Raw genomic sequence first — 21,869 nt, forward strand, 5'->3', positions numbered from 1 at the left:
ATAGATATTATTTTATACAGAAGTTTTATATTCGAAAAAACCTTATGATTCAACTTTCGAAATAAAATCAGTGTAATGGGAAAACGATCGTGCGCCCCATTAGTTTCAACCTCGGCGCTCGACCCCACACATCAATTATAACGCTAACTTAAAAAAGACAAAATACAAAATGACAGGTTTAAAGAAAATTATCTTAACCAATTATTATAATACTGTTTAAAGTGCCATTTAACAAAATTTATCTCAAATGACAAAATCATCTTGTACAATGCATAATACGACTTTTTTTCTTTCTTAATTAAATATATTTATGTCACTCTCTCAAGCCTTGAGTTGTGGGATTTGTTTTAATTACTGTATATTTTTTTTTTATAGACGCCTATTCGTATATACGTATTTATATATATGTATAAGATATACTTACATATGCTTCTACTTACTTTATAAGTTAGCTTACATTACATATTTTCTCTTTCTTGCTTAGTATCATTCTTTGTCGTGTTCTTTTAATTAACCTTTCGTCAGTTTGTCTTGTGTTTCTCACAACACAAAAACTTGCAAAAGTGTTAAGAAATCAAGATCTGAAAAATATTATCACCTCTTGTAGGTTTCTCGTTTTTTTCTTCATCTTCTCCTGATCTAAAATCACTTATTTCTTAGGTTTCCACTTCTTGCATATATACTCAGAATTTAACCTCTCTAGGGCTTTAATGGCGAATCCATGGTGGACAGGACAAGTGAACCTCTCCGGCCTCGAAACGACACCGCCTGGTTCCTCTCAGTTAAAGAAACCAGATCTCCACATCTCCATGAATATGGCCATGGACTCAGGTCATAACAACCATCATCATCACCAAGAAGTCGACAACAACAACGACGACGATAGAGACAACTTGAGTGGAGACGACCACGAGCCACGTGAAGGAGCCGTAGAAGCCCCCACGCGCCGTCCACGTGGACGCCCTGCTGGTTCTAAGAACAAACCAAAGCCACCGATCTTCGTCACGCGCGATTCCCCGAATGCTCTGAAGAGCCATGTCATGGAGATCGCTAGTGGAACTGACGTCATCGAAACCCTAGCTACTTTCGCCAGGCGGCGTCAACGTGGCATCTGCATCTTAAGTGGAAACGGCACTGTGGCTAACGTCACCCTCCGTCAACCATCGACGGCTACGGTTGCCGCAGCTCCTGGTGGTGCGGCGGTTTTGGCTTTGCAAGGGAGGTTTGAGATTCTTTCTTTGACCGGTTCTTTCTTGCCAGGACCGGCTCCACCTGGTTCCACCGGTTTAACAATTTACTTAGCCGGTGGTCAAGGTCAGGTTGTTGGAGGAAGCGTGGTTGGCCCATTGATGGCGGCTGGTCCAGTGATGCTGATCGCGGCCACGTTCTCTAACGCTACTTACGAGAGATTGCCTTTGGAAGAGGAAGAGGCAGCAGAGAGAGATGGCGGTGGTGGCAGCGGAGGAGTGGTTCCAGGGCAGCTGGGAGGCGGAGGTTCGCCGCTGAGCAGCGGTGGTGGTGGAGGCGACGCTAACCAAGGACTTCCAGTGTACAACATGCCTGGAAATCTGGTTTCTAATGGTGGCGGCAGTGGCGGAGGTGGACAGATGAGCGGCCAAGAAGCTTATGGTTGGGCTCAAGCTAGGTCAGGATTTTAACGTACGTTGAAATGGCTTTTTATTTTACAGAAGTTAACAATAAGAATTATAACGATATTTTTTTATGATGATGATGAAAACCAGTCAGTTGCTACTTAATTGCTACTAGTGAGCTATATAGTGTGAGTGCGTACATTATATTATGTTCTCTGATCTTGACTATGATTTTTATTTGCTAAATTTCACTTAGCTTACTTGTGTTTTTATGTTCTCTTATTATAAAGTTTTCTCTTTGTTTGATGCTCCATTTTATATAATGAAGTTATGTGTGCATATATAGATATATGTGTATGATTGATCCTCATTAAATTTAATTAAGCACCTTGGGGTTGACCATTTTTTGAATGTATGATTAGCATTAATTATAGGCTATAGTATATAATTTGAAAATGATAAACTCTAAGTGCTTGGTCTAACTCCTTTAATTTCCATGGTTAATAGATTTACACTAGAAATATAAGATATATTTTTTCTAATATATTAAGAATATAAATATACATATACGTATGTGTGCATGCATTTATTGGATTGGGAATTACAGGCCTCACACACACACACACACACCTAGCCTCATTAATCATATATTGGTTTTATTTTGCTATAAATTATACAATAAATTAATACGTGTAAACAACCCCATATATACATATATTAACAAGACAATCGGATTATAACTCGATTAAGAGAAACATTGTTTAAGCAATGTACATTAACATATATATATATATATATATATATCCTTTAGAAAGAACAAGAAAGATGAAGTCACGCCGATTCCAGGAAGTTATACGTACGTTGGTTCGAATCCACATTTATACAGACAATTTATTTAATACATTTGGGGGAGTGATTTATTTGTTGTAACATGCATAAAATATCATTTGCGAAGAGCATCAGCTCCACTATTTTTTTAGAGAATTAGGATTGCATGCAAAAATTCATATTAATATATTCCTTTAACACACTATTAAGTGCCACTATATATCTTCATTAGAATATGCACTAGTCAAAGAGATGATGTGTATACAACAAAAATATCTATAACTAGTAATTAAGTTACCCTAATTTATTTAAGTAATATATCTATTTCAAATGAAAATAAAATATTTTGCGTATAAATGCATGTGTCTTTTGGAAAATCAAATCGTTTGGACTGAAACCTAACAATATTGGATTTATAATGGTTTTGTGAATGATCTGCATTCTGCAACGGTCAAATATATACAAAGAATCGGTAGTCAGCTTCAACTAAAATAATTAAATCAATCGACTGCAAAACTTATTTGTTATATATATGTACATATATGTTTTTATGGCATAGTACTGCGAGTCCAATGCAATTAATATACCAAATTTATTTCTTAATACAAGTGTTCTATATAATAAGATACCTCTTGTAATTGCCAGCTTATAAGTGTCGTCATTTTAACAATTTTCTAGGCTTTCTTGACCATCTTTTAATCAAAAATCATAAACAATGGTATGCGAATAGAGGAGTACCTATTCACATGGTACCACATGGGTTCCTCTTGCAAAACGCAAACCCTAATGGACTTGCTAATTGTTTATTCATATCCGGCCGTACTTTCTCGGGCATATATGCATAATACTAAACATGATTAGAGAAGTGAATTTTGCATTATTCATGTTAGTTCCCTGTAGTAATGTAAATATATAATTTATTTAGATCATATCCAACTAGTACTCAAGCAGAGTAAACAACAAAAAATTATATATCCACCTTCTGAATTTCTTATAATTAATTAAGTAGTATATATGGATCTTCTGTTTTATTTATGAGAAAACTAGTTTTTGATATTAATCAGGTGTGACAAAAAAGTACATATATAAATTTATTTTTTTAGAGCCATTTTCAACAACAAAGTCAGCACTTTCTTCCAAATGATGAAGTTAAACTCAATTTAAATAATATATATCTATATATATAAATAAATAATTATCAAATGAGCAGACCTGATTTTAATGTTTAATTTGTAAGTAATTTAAGAATTCTATAGAAATTCGAAAAAGCGTTGTGTAGAAAATCATATGTTCCTTGTGATATTTTATTGAAAAGGAAGCCCTAAACCGCACTCAAAAGACAATAATAATTAATTAGAAAAAGTCTAAAACTAGAGCAATTAACAAATAATACTTTGAAAAGGAATCCATAAACGAGCATTATTAAAAGTATAACAAAGATAAAGCATTTGCTTAGGGGTCCTAAAAAAACTATATATAAAAGGATTTTTTATAAATTAGGACGCCGAGGTACTACTCATTAAACATAAATATATGTAGTAGAGATCTGGTCCTCACTTAAAATAACATTCCAAGATGATGCATATATATATATATATACGCATTAGTATATTAATAATATACCAAAAAGAAAAGGAGAATTATAATTTTTTCTTTTGTCTTTCTACAATTCGAGTACAGAATAACATAGTAGAGAATAGAGATAAATAACTTATATAGTTATATATATATGTCTTTTACTGTCTAGACACATATATACAACATATGCCGTTTTTTCTCTTTTAACATTAATTACAACGTACATGAATGATGTTTTATCAACTAACATAGATTTTTTTTTGTTTTTGTCAATTATTTGTAAGAAACGAAAATTGAATTTCTTAACTAAGTTGGAATGTGGAATTTTTTTGTCGTTGCGTATTTGTTTAGATCATCCAGTCCAAATAATTATACATTTTTAAAAATTCGAACATCACATATGTCGAAATAATATAATTTATAGCGTTACGTGATGTTTGTTCTTAAGCCTACACAAAGCATTAAATAATACTAACTTCGGTATTCGTATAAGGAAAAGAGAAAAATACAAAATATGTATGTAGTTAACATTTAATAATCAAACGCTTGTTGTGGTGGTGGTCTGGTCTCCAAGAACTGAGTCCAAAAAAAAAAAAAAAAAACCTCCAAACTAATAATTTGTCAATAAAGAAATACTATCAATTTACATTGACCAAAGTTAAAGAGATATTAAATTCCATTAAATTTATGAAAGATTTATTTATTTTTCGTCGATACAATAAGTTCCAATACCTTTGTAGTGTAGACAATGAATTTTGACAACATGTTATCAATTTAACAGCGAGATGAAATAGATCTTGTATATTTTTTTTTTTAAATAAAGAATTAATCAGGACTAAAGTAAATAATAATATTTTGAAGAGAATGACTGACTAAACTGTAAATTAATTATTATTAAATCTAATACATTTATGTTATTTTTTTCCGCTTAAAATGCGAAATCATAAAGAGTTTCGTACCCAACAGATCTCCAAACTAGGCTAACAAGAGAACTGATTCAACCGTAGAAACGAGACAAAAACAACAAAAAAAACTTCCCCAAAGAGGTCCCCTACGCGTCAGATCTTCAACGAATCCTCACTCCGCTTTCTTCATTTCTTGATTTCCTCAATTTCTGATTCTCGAATTCTTGATTCATTTCAAGATTCTTGATTCTTGAATCATTTCAAGATTCCTGGTTTCTGCTTTCTTCTCTGAGCTAGCTTCTTCACTCGCTTGCGCTCTGCAAAGCTCGTCTAAGCTCAGAAGCCATAACATGCAAAAGAACAGGTTTCTGAATCATACCATTCATCCCCATTTGCAAACATCTTTCCCTAACATGATCTTCAGTACTTGCAGTCAAAGCTATAATCAATGGCCAATGATGTCCACAAAACTTCCTTATCTTCATTGCTACTTCGAAACCATCCATCTCCGGCATCTGCAGATCCAAAATTATAACTCTATACGACATTTCCACATTTGACAAGGCACTCAAACACTCAAAACCAGACGAGACAGCAGTCACTTCACATCCGAGTTTCTCAAGAAGTCTCTTGGTTACAGTTCTGTTCACATCGTCATCGTCTGCTAGAGTGATTCTCAGACCACGAAGAATAGAATTTGAATTCGGATGTTGAAGCTCAGTAGCATTTCCTGCTAAGATTGATCTCCTAATCGAAGGTCTTGTCTGAAACCGCAGAACTAGTTGCATACTCTGTGTTTGTCCATGTGATTTAGGTGATATCCATATGTTTCCTTGCATCATCTGCAGACAAATTTCAAAAATCACATACACAGACTGTAATTAAAATCTCTCTAATATACAAATTTTCTCATTGAGATAAACCAAAAAGAACAGCAGAACACAGAGATTTGATGAGATCACTAACCTGTGCAAGTTTTCTACACATGCCTAAGCTCAAGCCTTCCTTAATGCCATTGCTATGGTACCTTCTGTTCGGAATATGCCTCATCGCCATAGCCGAACCATCCAATGGAGGATTCTGAATCTCATTAATCTCAACTTCAAATTTCACACCGAGCGAATCATCCGACATATGCGACTTCCACATTCCAGTCTCTCTTTTGCTCTTGTCCTGACTACTACCAGTACCTTCAGAGATAACCCTGAATGTAACGGTTTTGCCTCCATCAGTCATATCCAAGATATAACCAAGCATGTACATCACAAGCTGAAATGTTCTCTTCTCATCTCCCACAACTAAATTAGGCAAACGCGTTTGAACATCCATCTCAAAACCGTAGCCTTTGTAAACGCTCAAGCATTTCGCGACGCAAGCGGCTTCTCTTATCAAAGAATGTAGCTGAAACCGTTTTACCTCTAATGCAGATTTCCCGTTATCTTTAGGCGAGATGTCAATCACGTCATTGATAAGAGCCGAGAGAACAGTGCTTGTTTTCATGAGCGCATCAACAATGATCTTCTGGTCAAGACTCATACTTTCTGACTGAAACATCGAGAGGAGACCGAGGATAGTGTGCATTGGTCTCCTCATTCCATGACTCATCACTTTCTGGCAAGTGTTCCTTGCTTGACTAGCCATCATCGCGTTCTGTTTAGCTCGAAGCAAAGCTCGGTTTTGAATACCAAGTTTTTCTCTCATTAACTGTGATTCTTCAAGAACCGATGCATGAGAGATAGCAACCGCTACCTGATCAGCAACAACTTCCGCTATTTCGATCTCTTTATCAGTCCAAACCCGTGAATTCGCACTCGGAAGTACTAAAACCATTATAGCATAAGGAGTATCCACAAACTCGGGAGTTCCTCCTTTGAAATTCAATCCGTGAAGCATTGGCATACGAACTGCAGCAACTGGACCAAACTCTTCCGAACCTCCACAACCACTACTCTCAACAGCAAGAACAGAGTTTTTCCTCAGAATGGTCACAACTTTAGTCTCCCTAACCTGAACAACATCAGGATCATTGATCGGGATCACCCTAAAACTCCTCATCGGATTCGCCCTAAGCTCATGAGTCAAATGCATCTCGGTTCTGTTCTCGTTAGGCATCCAAACAGCAGAGTTCTGTAAATCAAGAATCTTGGATAGCTCGACGAGAGTAGTCCGCAGGATCATATGCTTATCTAGCGATTTCCTGATTTCACGAGTCAGCATCCTCACCTGCACACTCATTTCCTTCTGTTTCTTCATCAGTCCAACCTCTTCGTTAAGTTCCAACACATTCTGCTTCAAGTAAAGCTCTCTCACTTTCCATTTCAACAACAACGGGATCAAAGTCAAGAGCGTGATGGCCGTTGCGCACGAGACAAGCGCCGTGAGGAATTTGAAGATGGTGAGCCATAACATAAGCTGGAAAGAATGCGGTCCGTAGTACGTCCAAGCGTTAAGCAAATGAGTCATCCCACAGAGGACGATAAAGGCAATGAACTGAACAAGAACCCATTTGAAAGGAACGTTGGAGAAGCTAATGAAGTAGAGAAGCTCGAGTGGTATTGAGAAATACGCAATGGCGATCAAGAGATCACTCACTCTTTGACATTCTAGGATGGTGTGGACACTCAAGAAACCTTCGTCATCACAGTTACAGCTCACGTAATCGTTATCACCAGAAACAAGAGCAAGAAGAGCAAACAAAAGCAATCCAAGACCTAAAGATCTTAACATCTTTTGATCCAATCTCTCGCTAAACCCTAATCGAATCTCCAGCCCTCAGCCTTTATGCTCTATACAAGTGTTGAGATCCAAATGAACCAATTGATAATAACAGACTTCGTATTCATAGATTTCCACAACATGTAGACACCAATGGGATTAAACAACTCCAAACACGCATATCCAGAAGAAGAAAACGCATCAAGATCTGTGTTCCTCGATACTCGTAGTGACAAGAGAAACCGACTTGAGTTTTTTCTTTTTCTTTTCCGTTAAAATTCCAGAGGAGGGGTGATTAGAGAAATAAAACCAATAGAATTGAAAAAAAAAAAAAAAAAAAAAGAACACACCTTTCGAATCTAGAAGGAGAAATAAGAAAGACCCGTCTTAATGAAACATGATTTTGATCAACGAAATCGAGTCAATCTGAAATCTTTTGTTTTGTTCAGAAGAGGAGAAAAACAGAACCGATAGAGGAAAAAAAAAGAAAGAGAAGAGACCAAGTTGCGGTCCGGTGGGTTGGCAGATCTTTTCCGGGAGATTTCAGACTTGAGTCAACAGTATTCAAAGTTTTTTAAGACAAAAGCAGCAAACTTTTAGCTTAAGCAATTTCCGCAGAGTCGCTTAATTTTTTCAATTAAATTGGCCATAAAAGCTATAATTTTTAACAGTAATTTTTTTGACTTTAACGACGACTCGTAAAGAAACAAAATACAAGTTGACAAATGTAATCGCCATGAAAAAACAAAAAAAAAAAATACTAAAGAACTTAACAGTGGTAACAGTTTGATCAAATATTAAAGAAAATAAATTTAATTTGTGAAGTAAGGTTACACACCAAATTAGTTATTGTTATTGTCCAAATAGATCTAGGACGAACCGTTTATAGGTTATGAATTATAAACAAAATGTATATGAATTCATAAAAGAGCATTTCCTTTTTTAGTAACAAAAGAAGAAAAAAACCAAAAAAAGATATATATAGGAAAAGAAAAAGGAATGATGTGAAAAGAGAAGCAGAATCGTTACTGAAAGAAAAATGGGGATGTGGAGTTTATAAATTACACCGAACCAAGAAGAACAAAAGCATCATCTCTCAACTTATCTCTGATGAAAACCATTAAGACAAGTTTCTGTCTTATAAGTCTTCTATCAGTTCAGATTCTTTGCTTTTTGCCTTCGGTTTCTAGTTTGGATCTAAACCCTACAGTCGTAGTCTCTGGAAGCTCAGTGCTAATCAGGTATTTGCTGCTCATACTCTCCATTCTCCGATGACTCATGTCCTAACCGTCCTGCAAATAAATTACATCCATAAAGGTTCCAAGTCATACCCCAAAGGAGAAAAGCTTGATCTCTAGCAGAACTCAGTATTTTAACCATCTCCATTGCAATTGTGATTTGTTGTTGTTTCAAATTTAAAGGTTTGAGCATTTTTTACCTGAGAAGTCATACCCGCCACCGCCTCTACCATCATGACCGCTGTGGCCTCCTCTGCCCCATTCAGACGACCGGATGTGTGTCATGTGCATTCCCTGCGGCGCCTGCATCATGAGATGATGAGATCCACCTAAACCAGTTTGATGATGATGATGATGATGCTCATCGTGTCCCCGCATTGGATTTCTTCCCGTAGGTTCCATACCAGGACGAAAAACCATGTCAAGCATCGGTCCAGTGCTAGCGGGAGAAGTTAACCGACTTCCGCTGTTTGAAGCATCCCCTTTCCCACCACTCCCGACAGCATCCTTCTTTCTATCAAGCTGAAACGTACCAAGAATCACCTGCATTTGCACAGATCTAAAGCGATCAATCGAAGCCATACGTATACTAGGCAATGGTCAGTTTTGTATGATGGTTGGAAACATTAACACATAGAGACTGCAAAGTTGCAATAATGATACAAGGAATTGTACCTGAACCGGGCCAGCAGCTGTGAAGTGGTTCCCAATCGCTCCACCGACGATCTGACCATCTGAACCAGATAAAGAAGCGCTAAGGCCACCGGTTTTACCACCTTGTTCGGTCCGGATATATGATCCGGATAGTGAGAGAATCTCATACTGACCCTGAAAAAAGTAGTTGGGAATTCTGAAGCAAGTCTAACAATGATAATGCAAACTTCAAAAAAAGTATATGAATTCAATCTTTTTAGCTTTATCGGCATGCCGACTGTATTGTGAATCAATTTTCCATTATCACAGAGTAGAGAGACTCAAAAAGAAAGAAACTTCATCTCTTCTTTGTGAAGAAACAAGCGAGACTGAGTACTACTAATTTACGGCAAGAGGAAATCACCTCATATGATGTAGCCGGTTGGCGTAAGGATACATTAGAGATGGTGCCTGATGCAGAAAGAACGCATAGTTCATGCTTGCTTTGGTTTGCGAAAAGCATAATCTTTTGGGCCACATCCTGTCAGATTCACCCAAAGAACATTTAAAAGCGTGAAGATTACTCTCCAATTTGCATTGGAATCAATGAGGAAAATAGTATATTATTATAGATGAACTTCTAGCAGAATCACTTAAACATTAGATTTGAGGGTAGATATACCTAAACCAACAAAATCTATAACATGTAAGGATCTTGAGTGTACAAGAAGATGACATACCTCACCAGGAGCTATATTAACAATATGCGGAGTAAAGCTTTGCCCAGTTTTCCCTGCACCAAAGAAACTTCTTGTGAAGCTCAGAGTATAACACAAATTCCAGAAAAATCACAAAAGGATCACTTGATAAGATACTCAATGGGAGCTGAAAAGAAACAAAAGGCCATCGACTAGATAAACAAATTCAACAAAATTGATAAAACTATACAAATCCACACCCTGACTAAAGTGTTAAAAAGGTTTGTGCTCTGATATGAAATTCAAGATGTAAACTTTAAAAAGATGAATTTTACAGAGTTACGTAATACTAATTCAAGGCAATTACGTCTCAAATCATACCTACGAAATTTGCAAGCTAAAGTATCAAAAATTTAAGAAATTGACTATAAAGTTGGAAACTTTTTCATCTCAATTCGATTGAAAACAAAAAGAAAAGGGCTTTTGAGTGAACCCACCGACAGAACCACCAAGCAGAGGTTTCTTGGATGAGCCGGAATTGGACGATGCCGTACCTCCGGCAAGAGCAGCTCGCTCTCTCCTCTCTTTAGCAGAGGAACTGCTCGCAGAAGACGCCATTTTCTTAGCCGCTAGGGCTTGTTCAGGGGTCACATACTTCCTCGGTCGACCTCTCTTCCTCTTTAACGGCTCCATCGGCGCCGTCACAGCGGAGGACGGAACTGAATGAGGGTAAACCGCAATTGAGGAAGAACCATCATTAGGCTGTGGCTGCGGCGGGAAAAGCCCATTGTTGGAAGATGGAACGGTAGAAGCAGTGGTTGCTACGGTGGTTGGATGGTGGTGGAGCTGTAGTGGGTGGTGCTGGTGGAGGAAGTAAGGAGAACTGAGTCGTTGTTGTTGCTGCTGCAGTTGCTGTTGATGGAGATGGTGATGTTGATGGTGCTGCTGCTGCTGTTGTTGTTGGTGGTGATGATGGTGGCTTTCGTTAGGTTCCATTCCTTTTTTAGAAAGAGAAAACAAACAAACAAAAAATTCTAGAGAGAGAGAATTAGGGATTTTTTATTCCTTTTTTTCCTTTTTCCATTTTTTTTTCTTTTCGTTTAGGGTTTTTATTTTATTTAACAAAGAGGATATGATTATGAAGGAAAAGGATGAGATAGAATCTCAACCGTTAGATTTAGATTTGACTTCAGTGTTTTTGACTTGTATATATCTTATTAAAATTATTAATAAAGCATCTCTTTTTTTTTCTTCCCTTTTTATTTTTTTTTTGCATTTCGAGGAAACAGAAAATTTTAATTTCTCTCAGAGGTAAACCGAACGATCACCTTTTGAGTTTTCTTTAGTCATTTAGTACACGTCAGAATATTTCTTAAATGTAAAATACTTTACTAGATTATATAAATTTGGTTATTGGAACTGTGTGTATTGGTTTTACTGTTTTAGTTTGCTGCGTGACATTTTAGGATTCATCATCTTCTTCAAATTTAGGATTTGAATGATAAACAAAGAAGAAGCACGATAAAGTCAATGAGGGTGTTTACAAAAAAAAAAAGGAGATTGTACTCCTTTTTTCAACTCGCCCTCTTCAAAAAGTCGTATTTAACCAATGGCTTTAATCTCTCTAATCAATACCGGTTCCGGTTCCGGTTCCATTCCACATTTCTAAATCACAAATACTACTATACTAGGCTTCCTCAATCCTGGTTTGGCCACTTAATCAACTATTGGATTTATGCTTGAAAAATCTATGATGGGATAACAACATCTTATTTATAGACTAAATGTGGAAAGATTATTCAAGAACGATGAATGAACTTGTAATGAAAAAATGAAGTCATGGCGTTAGAGTTTTTGATTCGATATTATTGCCAATTTGTTGAGTTTGATTTGTATAGGAGGTTATTTATTACTTTCCAAAGCAAAGGTGCAATTGACAATAAAATATTAAAATTTGGCCTGGAGATTAGGGGGGTATTGTCATATTTAAAACTTGACAGCACAATTGAGAAAAACAAAAGGACTCTGACTCCTAAGCAGCAATATACATATGATTTAAACCTTGTTTCCTTCTTCGCCCACTACTAACTCTCTCAGTCGCAAAGCCGCCGCCGCATCTCCACGACCGTCTTATCACCGGATAATCCATAGGTACCTCAATGTCCTTCAGCTCTTGTTTATTAATCAAGATGAGTTGATTTAAGAATTTTGGATCCATCCATCGAATCTGACTTCTTTCTTTCTTCTAGATTTTTGCGATGGAGGTGGACAAGAAGGATGAGAGAGAGTCTGATTCTTCGGAGCAAGTGGTGAATCCATGGGAAGTATCAGCAAAAGACGGTGGAAAGATCGATTACGACAAGCTTATTGACAAATTTGGTTGCCAGAGGCTTGACGAGTCACTGATTGATCGTGTTCAGAGACTTACTTCTCGTCAACCACACGTGTTCCTCCGCCGTGGTGTCTTCTTCGCCCACCGGTTCGAAATTCACTACTATTTATTTATGAATTGTGTAGATGTGTTATGTAGAAAAGTCCTGTTATTGATGGTTTCATTGTGTGAGGGTTTATAGGGATTTCAATGAGATTTTGGATGCCTATGAGAAAGGAGACAAGTTTTATCTCTACACTGGAAGAGGACCGTCATCAGAAGCTTTGCATTTAGGGCATTTGATTCCTTTCATGTTTACCAAGTAAGTGAGAGATCTTGGAGCTATTTATATGGTAGTGAGATCAATGATAAGATGGTTTTGAAGATTTTGATTGCCACTACAGATACTTGCAAGAAGCTTTCAAGGTTCCCCTTGTTATACAGCTCACGGATGATGAAAAATGTATGTGGAAGAACTTATCGGTGGAGGAAAGTCAAAGACTTGCCAGAGAAAATGCGAAAGATATCATTGCTTGTGGATTCGATGTAACAAAGACCTTCATTTTCTCTGACTTCGACTATGTTGGCGGGTGAGTCACATTTTGAACCTTTTGAAAAAACTAGCACCGCTCTTGCTTAGTAGAGAATATTGCTTGATGGGCTCTTGGTAGTATATATAGCCTACTACATGCATATAGTTCATTGTTAGATCATATGATGTTCTTTGTTTTGTACTCTATCAAGGTCTTGATTTTGATTTATATATCATAATTTCTCTGGCTGATGATATGTAAAAAATTTGTGTGTAGTGCTTTCTATAAAAATATGGTGAAGGTTTCCAAATGCGTTACACTTAATAAGGTGACTTTACTTTCTATCTGCTTGAATTGCACTATGCGTCTGATATGTTTTGTGGCTGCTTTGCGTTTGTGATTTTCATTTGTGGATCTCCTTCTTTGTTAGGCTATGGGAATCTTTGGCTTTTCCGGTGAAGATCATATCGGGAAACTGAGTTTCCCTCCTGTACAAGTATGTCTTTTTTCCTGTTGGTGTGGGCATGTGTAATGTATTCTAATGCATATAGACTGACAATTTTAAATTGGATAATTGTTTTCCATATTATTTGCAGGCAGTTCCTTCTTTTCCTAGTTCATTCCCACATTTGTTCCCTGGAAAGGACAATCTCCGCTGCTTGATTCCTTGTGCTATTGACCAGGTGTGCTGTTTTCTTACTTTTTATATCAGCCTATTTGCTTTTTGTTTGAAGATAAATAAGTTCCCAATGGTGTAAAAATGTCTGCGACTGCGAGCCAGGGATACTTCCATCCATAATCAATCTCTTATATGTTTTCCATGTATGACATATGTATTTACAACCAATCTTTGCTTTTGGTTTTGTTCAGGATCCTTACTTTAGAATGACTCGTGATGTTGCACCCCGGTTAGGCTATAGCAAGCCCGCGCTGATTGAGTCGTCATTTTTTCCTGCTCTGCAGGCAAGTACTTTCTTAAGCACATTACACTTTCTTGCTTTCCACAACTAAATGTCTTAGTCACTTTTACGCAGGGAGAGAATGGAAAAATGTCTGCTAGTGATCCAAATTCTGCTATCTATGTGACTGATACCGCGAAAGACATTAAAAACAAGGTAAAAATTCTATAATTTGTTTTGTTCTTCCCATCTATTAGAACAAGACATTCTGGACTTTCCACATCAACCTTGTAGCTCATTCATTGTCTAGATTGGTTGCTACTCGAGTCTTTCCACTCGTTTTATCTTTTGAGAAAACTAGCCACTTTGCTGGTGTAACGGCATCTGAGACATGTTACAGAACATGAAATACCAGTCCCAATAATGAAATCAGATAATTGCTTCCAGTATCTAAACTTGGTGTGGTTCCATATGCAGATAAACAGATATGCGTTTAGTGGTGGGCAAGACTCCGTCGAGAAGCACAGAGAACTTGGAGCAAATCTTGAGGTACCAAATTCTTGTTTCCTCCTCTTTCTTTATTCTGTATTAGGTAGTGGCACGTCTCAAATGTGTTCCTTATAAGGTGATATCCAGTTAAAAATTAAGAATTTATCTTCGCTCTGTTTATGATTGTGTTCCTCAGAGTACTATCAACCCTACAAAAACTAAACCCTGACTCAGACGGGAATATAGGAGGACTTGCCAAAAACTAATTGACTACGAAACGACTCTGTTATTAGTTGCTGATTCGTGATAATTGATCTTATCGGTTCCAGTGCTATACTTGTCTTTTTTAGGGTATGATAGCCCTTGTACTTTTTACAGGTAGACATACCCGTCAAGTATCTGAGTTTCTTCCTCGAAGATGATTCCGAACTAGAACACATAAAAAAGGTAATTACATTATTACACTTCTTGTTATCTAGATCATTTGAGAGAAGGAAAAATGTGTCTTGTGGATTTCTCTGAAAAAAGTAAAAACACATTGATTGTACTGATACAGGAGTATGGAGAAGGAAGAATGCTAACCGGTGAGGTAAAAAAGAGACTTACTGAAGTGTTGACAGAAATGGTGGAGAGACACCGCAGGTCTCGAGCTGCTGTTACCGATGAGGTAAAAGATGTGCTAAAATTAGTTGGTCTCATCAACCATCAAGATTCAAATAAAACTTGTACTGACACTACAATTTTGTTTTTATCAGATGGTGGATGCGTTCATGGCCGTGAGACCTCTCCCAAGCATGTTCGAATAGAAGAACTCAGAAACCAAGGATGAATTGAACCATACTTTTGCTACTTGCATTTTTCTTAGCTTTTTAACATTTATTATTATTAAAAAAACAAATTCTAAAATGATTTATTTGCATACTTTTATTACATATAACAAGATCTATTAGACTAAAAATAAAATAAAAAATATTAAATTTAAAATCAGAAATCTAAATAGAAATGTTCATTTATTTATACACATACCTAACAAAATTAAATAAAAATAGTCATTTTTGGAGGTATATTGAAATCCAAAATCAATAAATAGTTTTTCAGAGTGAGTTGGGCCTTCTAGTGTTGGGGACTTGTAAAATCTATATAGAAGGGGGAGGGGGGGGGGCAAGTCTGTAAATAGTAGGAAACGGGAAGGGCAACGAGAGACAGACAAAAAAAGAAAAAGACAAAAAAGGGCTCGAGGGAAGAAGAAGGCAACGTGTAAATAAGGCATCATCAGGCAGAGTGGAGGAGGAAACCTAAAAAGTGTCTGCCTCTTCTGCCCCTTCTGTAAATTCCCAATCCGACCCTTTCTCAATCTTCTTCTCCGTGTTTGCCCCTCCCTCCCTTCCTTCCTTCCTTCCTTCCTTCCTTGCCCCGATTTCTTCCTTCCCTCGATTCTCTTTCTTTTTTTTTACCCGCCAAAATCACTTCTCTAACGGCTCCTTCCTCCAATTTTTGGATCCGTGGCCTTGGTTTAGGTCTTTCTCGCTCTTATTGGTTGATACCCAGATTCTGATTCAAGTGAGTTTTACTAGTTTTTAAGCTAAAGTTTCGATTTTTATATTTTGTATTTCTTTCTCTTCCTGGTTGTGTGTATCACTTATTTTTTTGTTTATTTCTTCTGATGAGCTCAGATCTTTGAGTAAAATTCATCTTAGCTGATTAAAGATTTCGTTTTTGACTTACACAACTTAGTCAAATTTCGAATCTTTGCTTATGATAGAGAGTGAATCTGAATAGTGTCGATTTTGAGATTTGGACAACGTGAAAGTCGTGTCTTTTTTTGCCTAATTTTACTCGTCTCTGTCAAGATTTTGTTCACTCACGTTAGTGTTTTTTTTCGACTCTGCTTTTTGTAGCTCCCATCATCCGATCTGTCTGAAGAAGAGTAAGTTACTGTCTTTTCGTTGTGCAAAAATTGAGAGGATGCAGACTATTAAGCTATATGATGACCATTTCCGTTTTCTCTCTGTAAGTCTTTAAATGTTTGTTATATTTCACTTCATATTGATATGTCATCTGTGATGCTTTGGTCTCTATCGTGGGGGATCTGAACCATAACTTGACGTCACGAGTCACTTTCAATATCTTTTGTCTTTTCTGGACTTTTTTTTTTGTTTTTACTTGGGTTGTATCATTCTTAGTCTTTTTGAGTTGGTATATATAGTGTTTAGTTGTCTGATAGAGCGTTCTGTTAATACAGGTACTGATAGAGCGAGAGGATTAGTTTCTGTTTTTTTTTTCCACGAGTTGGGTTGTTTTGAAGCAGTGTGTTGTTTAAAAAGAGATTGCGTCAGCAATGGCGAATCGTGATTTAATGCTTGGACAGAATCGTAATATCGGTGGTATTGGTCAGGGTCAATCTCTGGTGCTTGGTCACAACAACCACAGTCTAGGGCTTGGTCAAAACCATGATGTGGAGTTAGGTCGTCACAATATGGATTTAGGACATGGTCATCATGATCATGAAATTGATTTAGGACACCCTCATGATGATCATGAGCTAGGCTTAGGAAATGGCGAAGATCAGGATGGAGAGGATCATCATCATCATCAACATCATCACGACTATATGAACGAGAATGAAATCTCTGTGGATCAAAAGCCTGGACACGACGATGTTGATCCCGACCTGGTTCTTTCCACGCAAAACCATGACTTTTCGTTGTCTGATAATAATAATCAGTTGGTGGTTGGGGAAAACCATGAACTAGATGACAACCTTGAATTAGCCGTTGATTCAAGTCATGAACTTGAAATTGATCATCATGGTGATATGGTTATGGTTAGCACTCCGGTTCAAGCCCGAGCTCTTACTGCTGACATGACTTACCAACTTACTGTTGGGCAAGAGTTTCCAGATGTGAAAAGCTGCCGTAGAGCGTTGAGAGATATGGCGATTGCTCTTCATTTCGAAATGCAGACAATAAAATCTGACAAAACTCGTTTCACAGCTAAGTGTTCGAGTGAAGGATGTCCATGGAGAGTTCACGCTGCAAAGCTCCCTGGGGTTCCAACTTTCACTATCAGGACGATACATGAAAGCCATAGCTGTGGAGGTATAAATCATTTGGGACACCAACAAGCTTCAGTTCAGTGGGTTGCTACCTCGGTTGAGCAACGGCTTCGTGAGAATCCGAATTGTAAACCTAAAGAGATTCTTGAAGAGATACATCGTGTTCACGGGATCACCTTATCGTACAAACAAGCTTGGCGTGGTAAAGAAAGAATCATGGCGACCATGCGTGGTTCTTTTGAAGAAGGGTATCGTTTACTTCCTCAATACTGTGAGCAGGTTAAAAGGACGAATCCGGGAAGCATTGCTTCGGTTTATGGAAGTCCAGCTGATAATTGCTTCCAACGTCTCTTCATATCGTTTCAAGCTTCAATTTATGGGTTTCTAAACGCTTGTCGACCACTTCTTGGATTGGACAGGACATATTTGAAGAGCAAGTATTTAGGTACGTTGCTTCTCGCTACTGGATTTGATGGAGATGGTGCTTTGTTTCCGTTGGCGTTTGGGATTGTAGATGAAGAGAATGATGAGAACTGGATGTGGTTTTTGTGTGAGCTTCATAACCTTCTTGAAACCAATACTGAGAATATGCCTAGACTCACGATTTTGTCTGATAGACAAAAGGGAATAGTAGAAGGCGTGGAACAGAATTTTCCAACTGCGTTTCACGGTTTTTGTATGCGGCATTTGAGTGAAAGCTTCCGGAAGGAGTTTAACAACACAATGTTAGTCAATTATCTGTGGGAAGCTGCTCAAGCTCTAACGGTGATCGAGTTTGAAGCCAAAATACTCGAAATTGAAGAGGTTTCTCAAGATGCAGCTTACTGGATCCGTCGTATCCCTCCTCGGTTATGGGCTACAGCGTATTTTGAAGGACAAAGGTTTGGACATTTAACTGCAAATATAGTTGAATCCCTGAACTCATGGATCGCTGAAGCATCTGGACTTCCAATCATTCAGATGATGGAATGCATCAGGAGACAACTTATGACTTGGTTTAACGAACGGCGTGAAACCAGTATGCAATGGACTTCAATACTCGTACCAACAGCTGAGCGGCGTGTCGCCGAGGCTCTTGAGCTTGCAAGAACTTATCAGGTGCTTCGAGCCAATGAAGCTGAGTTTGAAGTTATATCTCATGAAGGAAACAACATTGTGGATATTAGGAACCGGTGTTGTCTATGTCGGGGTTGGCAGTTATACGGTTTACCTTGTGCACATGCCGTAGCAGCTCTTCTTTCTTGTAGACAGAATGTTCATCGGTTCACTGAGAGCTGTTTCACTGTGGCTACTTATAGGAAGACTTATTCTCAGACGATTCATCCTATTCCAGATAAAAGTCTTTGGAGAGAGCTTTCTGATGGAGATCTAAGCGTGAATAAAGCTGCTCTTGAGGTTATTATAAACCCTCCAAAGTCTCTGAGACCGCCTGGTAGGCCGAGGAAAAGACGGGTTCGAGCTGAAGATAGAGGACGAGTGAAGCGGGTTGTCCATTGTAGCCGGTGTAACCAGACCGGACATTTCAGAACCACTTGTGCTGCACCCATTTGATATGCAACGAACTCTGTATCTCTTACCTGTAAGTTTCTTAGCTGCTTTTGGATAAATGTTAGTGTCCTAATTGACTTCACAGATCTGATTTGTCTGTTGATTTATCTTGGGACAGGAACAATACTGTGGACTGAGCAAGTTATCGGAACAGAGGCGAAAACTGCAGGAGTCAACTCTGTTCTATGTACTGTAAAAATTTCCAAGATTCCAGGCGATAGAAGGACAGTAACACCTGAAGATCATTGCCTGTTTGTTGAATCCCTTTTTACTTAGTTTATATGCTTAGCTCGAGCATAATGTTACGCATAAACTCCCTTCTTTTTCCTGTAATTCCTGAGGTCAGATTGTACTTTCATTACTTTGTACTCTATGTAGCTTTGAACCAAAAAGAACTCGATTATTATTATTATCACTCGGTACGAAGTGTTATGTAATTCTCATTGTTTTTTTCATTACAATTCAAATAAAAATCAGTCTTGTACCAGAATATGGAACAATGAGTTCCCAAAGATTAATTTCCTGAAAAACTGGCGAGGTCGTCCGAGGCCAAGGACGTAGCTGCCGCGTGGATCAAGGAACCAGTAGATGAAACCGTGCAAGATGAAGAGTCCAGCCATCAAGAAAGGTAAGACGGCTAATTCTCTCGACTTGGACGAAATTAGATACATCCCTGAGACAAATGCAGACGTCATTGCAATCAGTGACACAACCATTAGCAGGGCAGACATGTAGAGGAAAGCAGAGCGGGCGCGAAACCCATCTCGCGACGCATAGAACAAGAAATAGACTGTGGCTACAGAGAAGCAGAAGGCGATTGTGTCAAACACCAAGAAACATTTGAAAGCTGCTTTTTCCATCAATGCAGGTGTACCGTCTGGTTTGTAACCACCAGGTAACTGGAATGCCGCAGCAAACGCTACGGTTGCAACAAGAACCGCGACTAGCAAATGAACCTCGTACATTGCACCATCATTTCTCGTATTGCTCTCTTCAATATCTGTCTTTTCCTGCTTCTTCTCTGTCTCTATGTTCTGTCGCTGAGTAGGTTGTTTGTAGTATCTTTGCAGTGCATAGTATGCCATCGCCACCTTGAAACCAATCTGAATAAAGCGAAATCATGGGGATGCACACCTTAATATAAGAATATTCTCGCTTTCAAGCTAGTTTTTATGGGGACATATTGAGCGAGGAAGCAATGTAATGTACCTCTTGCTTCTGAGAGTAGAAGAGTTCTGCAGCGCTGAAGTGATTATGGTTCATAACATGCTTATCGACTCGCTTCTTTCGCAGAAAAAGTAGCAATATGGAGTAACATTTGTAAATAACCGATAGATGGAGAGGTGTGTTTCCATCTACATCGCTTTCGTTCAACAGATGAAGAGAAATCTCCGGCATCTCTAGAATACAGTGAATGATTCCTCTTTGTCCTGATATGACTGCAGAGTGAAGAGATGTTCTGCCTTTGCAATCAAGTAGCTCCCAAACATAAGGACAGCTACGAACAAGCTCTCTATAAGCCTCAATTTGACCAGTAGACGCCGCTAGATGAAGCGGACATTGTCCTTCCTTATCAGATATATAAGCAGCCGAACTATCTTGTTGAAGCAAGAGCCGAGTTATCGCAGTTTTGCCTAGCCATACCGAATAATGCAGAGGTGTCCATCCAATAAAATCAACTTCTCTGATCATTTCTGGTCTTGTCTCAATCAGTTTTCTCATGACACCTTGACCAAAAACAACAAACTTTACATGTTATGAATCCAACATTGGAACGCAAAATGCAACTCAGAGTTATATGAGTTGGAAGTTCATGAAACTTAACACGGACATAACTGCAAATCGGATCAGTTTCAAAAGAGGATTACCAGTGCTGACATTGGCGGAATTCAAAGCGGCATGCAAAGCATTCATACCTTTAGGCCCTTTACCGGAGGCCAAAGGAAAGCTTTCCAAAATATGATCAGCAATGTCGAAACTCCCTCTTTCAATAGCCAAGTACAGAGGAGATTCGCTATTAGTCATATGTAACAACCCTGTGTCTTTTTCAACAAAGAGCTTAGCTACATCAACGTGTCCATTCTTTAATGCAACATTTAATGCTGTATCGTTTTGCTTGTTAGTTATCCTCAGTAGCTGCTTCTGTGTGTTGGTTATTCCCTGGTGTTCGACATCTGAAGTTACTTTATTGGCTGAACTGACAAGAAGTTTCGAAATTTCGAAGGAACCGATACTAGCTGCCACGTGTAGAGGTGTGTCTCCATTGTTGTTCTCTTTGAGGAGGAGTGATGGGCAAAGATCAAGTAAGGCAGCGGTGAAATCCAGCCTCTGGTGCTTAGCTGCAACATGAAGAACGTTGTTGTTTTGTGGCGTTACCTTCTCGAAATCTGATTGGTGAAATGTGGTAAGATCAAGGAGATTAGTGTCCCCTTTAGCCGCAGCTTCAAGCAATCTCCAGTCCATGCTTCTGCAACCAAACACAGTAATGTGAAGAAGTCTCAAGAATGAATCTAAATCAAGTAGGTTACCAAAATATACATGTGAAGAGGAATCTTTTGGAGAGGAAGGACAAAAGAGAAGTCAGATTGAGGCTTTCTACCACATAACATTTCGAGAGAAGTCGGATTTTTTTAAGTCTTGTAAAATTGTTGACTGACTTCGCCCTATGTCGTCAACTCCAAGTTTTTTTTGTTTTTTTCTGCTCTACTACTAATATTGAATGATATTACGGTTATTACATCTCTATCATCATCATTTGAAAATGCAATTACGATGATAGAACTCTCT

At 38.1% G+C, this 21,869-nt stretch overlaps 6 protein-coding genes across 7 annotated transcripts; 3 read left to right on the forward strand and 3 right to left on the reverse strand.

The window, feature by feature from the left end:
• Positions 1–431: 431 nt before the first annotated feature.
• LOC104764083 (AT-hook motif nuclear-localized protein 19) lies at positions 432–1,898 on the forward strand. The gene has a single exon (XM_010487532.3). The coding sequence runs from the start codon at positions 711–713 to the stop codon at positions 1,656–1,658; it is 948 nt and encodes a 315-aa protein (XP_010485834.2). The 5' UTR covers positions 432–710; the 3' UTR covers positions 1,659–1,898.
• A 2,969-nt stretch (positions 1,899–4,867) lies between these two features.
• Positions 4,868–8,277, reverse strand: LOC104764084 (protein EIN4). Its single transcript, XM_010487534.3, has 2 exons — positions 5,870–8,277; positions 4,868–5,745 (listed from the first exon to the last, which is right to left on the reverse strand). The coding sequence occupies exons 1-2, from the start codon at positions 7,628–7,630 to the stop codon at positions 5,206–5,208; spliced, it is 2,301 nt and encodes a 766-aa protein (XP_010485836.1). The 5' UTR covers positions 7,631–8,277; the 3' UTR covers positions 4,868–5,205.
• A 211-nt stretch (positions 8,278–8,488) lies between these two features.
• Positions 8,489–11,378, reverse strand: LOC104764085 (AT-hook motif nuclear-localized protein 14-like). The gene is made up of 6 exons (XM_010487535.2): positions 10,685–11,378; positions 10,230–10,282; positions 9,914–10,030; positions 9,532–9,684; positions 9,057–9,399; positions 8,489–8,910 (listed from the first exon to the last, which is right to left on the reverse strand). The coding sequence occupies exons 1-6, from the start codon at positions 11,181–11,183 to the stop codon at positions 8,852–8,854; spliced, it is 1,224 nt and encodes a 407-aa protein (XP_010485837.1). The 5' UTR covers positions 11,184–11,378; the 3' UTR covers positions 8,489–8,851.
• Positions 11,379–12,182: 804 nt separating this feature from the next.
• LOC104764087 (tryptophan--tRNA ligase, cytoplasmic) lies at positions 12,183–15,385 on the forward strand. 2 transcript variants are annotated; one of them, XM_010487536.2, is made up of 13 exons: positions 12,183–12,338; positions 12,437–12,666; positions 12,761–12,880; positions 12,963–13,148; positions 13,368–13,419; positions 13,522–13,587; positions 13,688–13,774; positions 13,962–14,054; positions 14,126–14,206; positions 14,468–14,539; positions 14,858–14,926; positions 15,036–15,146; positions 15,235–15,385. In XM_010487536.2, exons 2-13 carry the CDS (start codon positions 12,446–12,448, stop codon positions 15,283–15,285), a joined length of 1,209 nt encoding a protein of 402 aa, XP_010485838.1. In that variant the 5' UTR covers positions 12,183–12,338; positions 12,437–12,445; the 3' UTR covers positions 15,286–15,385. The 2 variants fall into 2 exon arrangements, with proteins under 2 accessions (XP_010485838.1, XP_087359142.1); XM_087503016.1 differs by having other exon boundaries at positions 12,203–12,338; positions 13,962–14,058; positions 14,130–14,206.
• A 162-nt stretch (positions 15,386–15,547) lies between these two features.
• Positions 15,548–19,569, forward strand: LOC104764089 (uncharacterized). Its single transcript, XM_010487538.3, has 4 exons — positions 15,548–16,039; positions 16,378–16,489; positions 16,722–19,113; positions 19,201–19,569. The coding sequence occupies exon 3, from the start codon at positions 16,818–16,820 to the stop codon at positions 19,083–19,085; it is 2,268 nt and encodes a 755-aa protein (XP_010485840.1). The 5' UTR covers positions 15,548–16,039; positions 16,378–16,489; positions 16,722–16,817; the 3' UTR covers positions 19,086–19,113; positions 19,201–19,569.
• On the reverse strand, positions 19,462–21,719 carry LOC104764088 (protein ACCELERATED CELL DEATH 6). Its single transcript, XM_010487537.3, has 4 exons — positions 21,621–21,719; positions 20,951–21,549; positions 20,292–20,809; positions 19,462–20,185 (listed from the first exon to the last, which is right to left on the reverse strand). The coding sequence occupies exons 1-4, from the start codon at positions 21,689–21,691 to the stop codon at positions 19,556–19,558; spliced, it is 1,818 nt and encodes a 605-aa protein (XP_010485839.2). The 5' UTR covers positions 21,692–21,719; the 3' UTR covers positions 19,462–19,555.
• Between the last annotated feature and the right edge of the window lie 150 nt (positions 21,720–21,869).

This window comes from Camelina sativa, chromosome 19 (assembly GCF_030686135.1).
Source record: "Camelina sativa cultivar CO46 ecotype springtype chromosome 19, ASM3068613v1".
Classification (NCBI taxonomy): domain Eukaryota; kingdom Viridiplantae; phylum Streptophyta; class Magnoliopsida; order Brassicales; family Brassicaceae; genus Camelina; species Camelina sativa.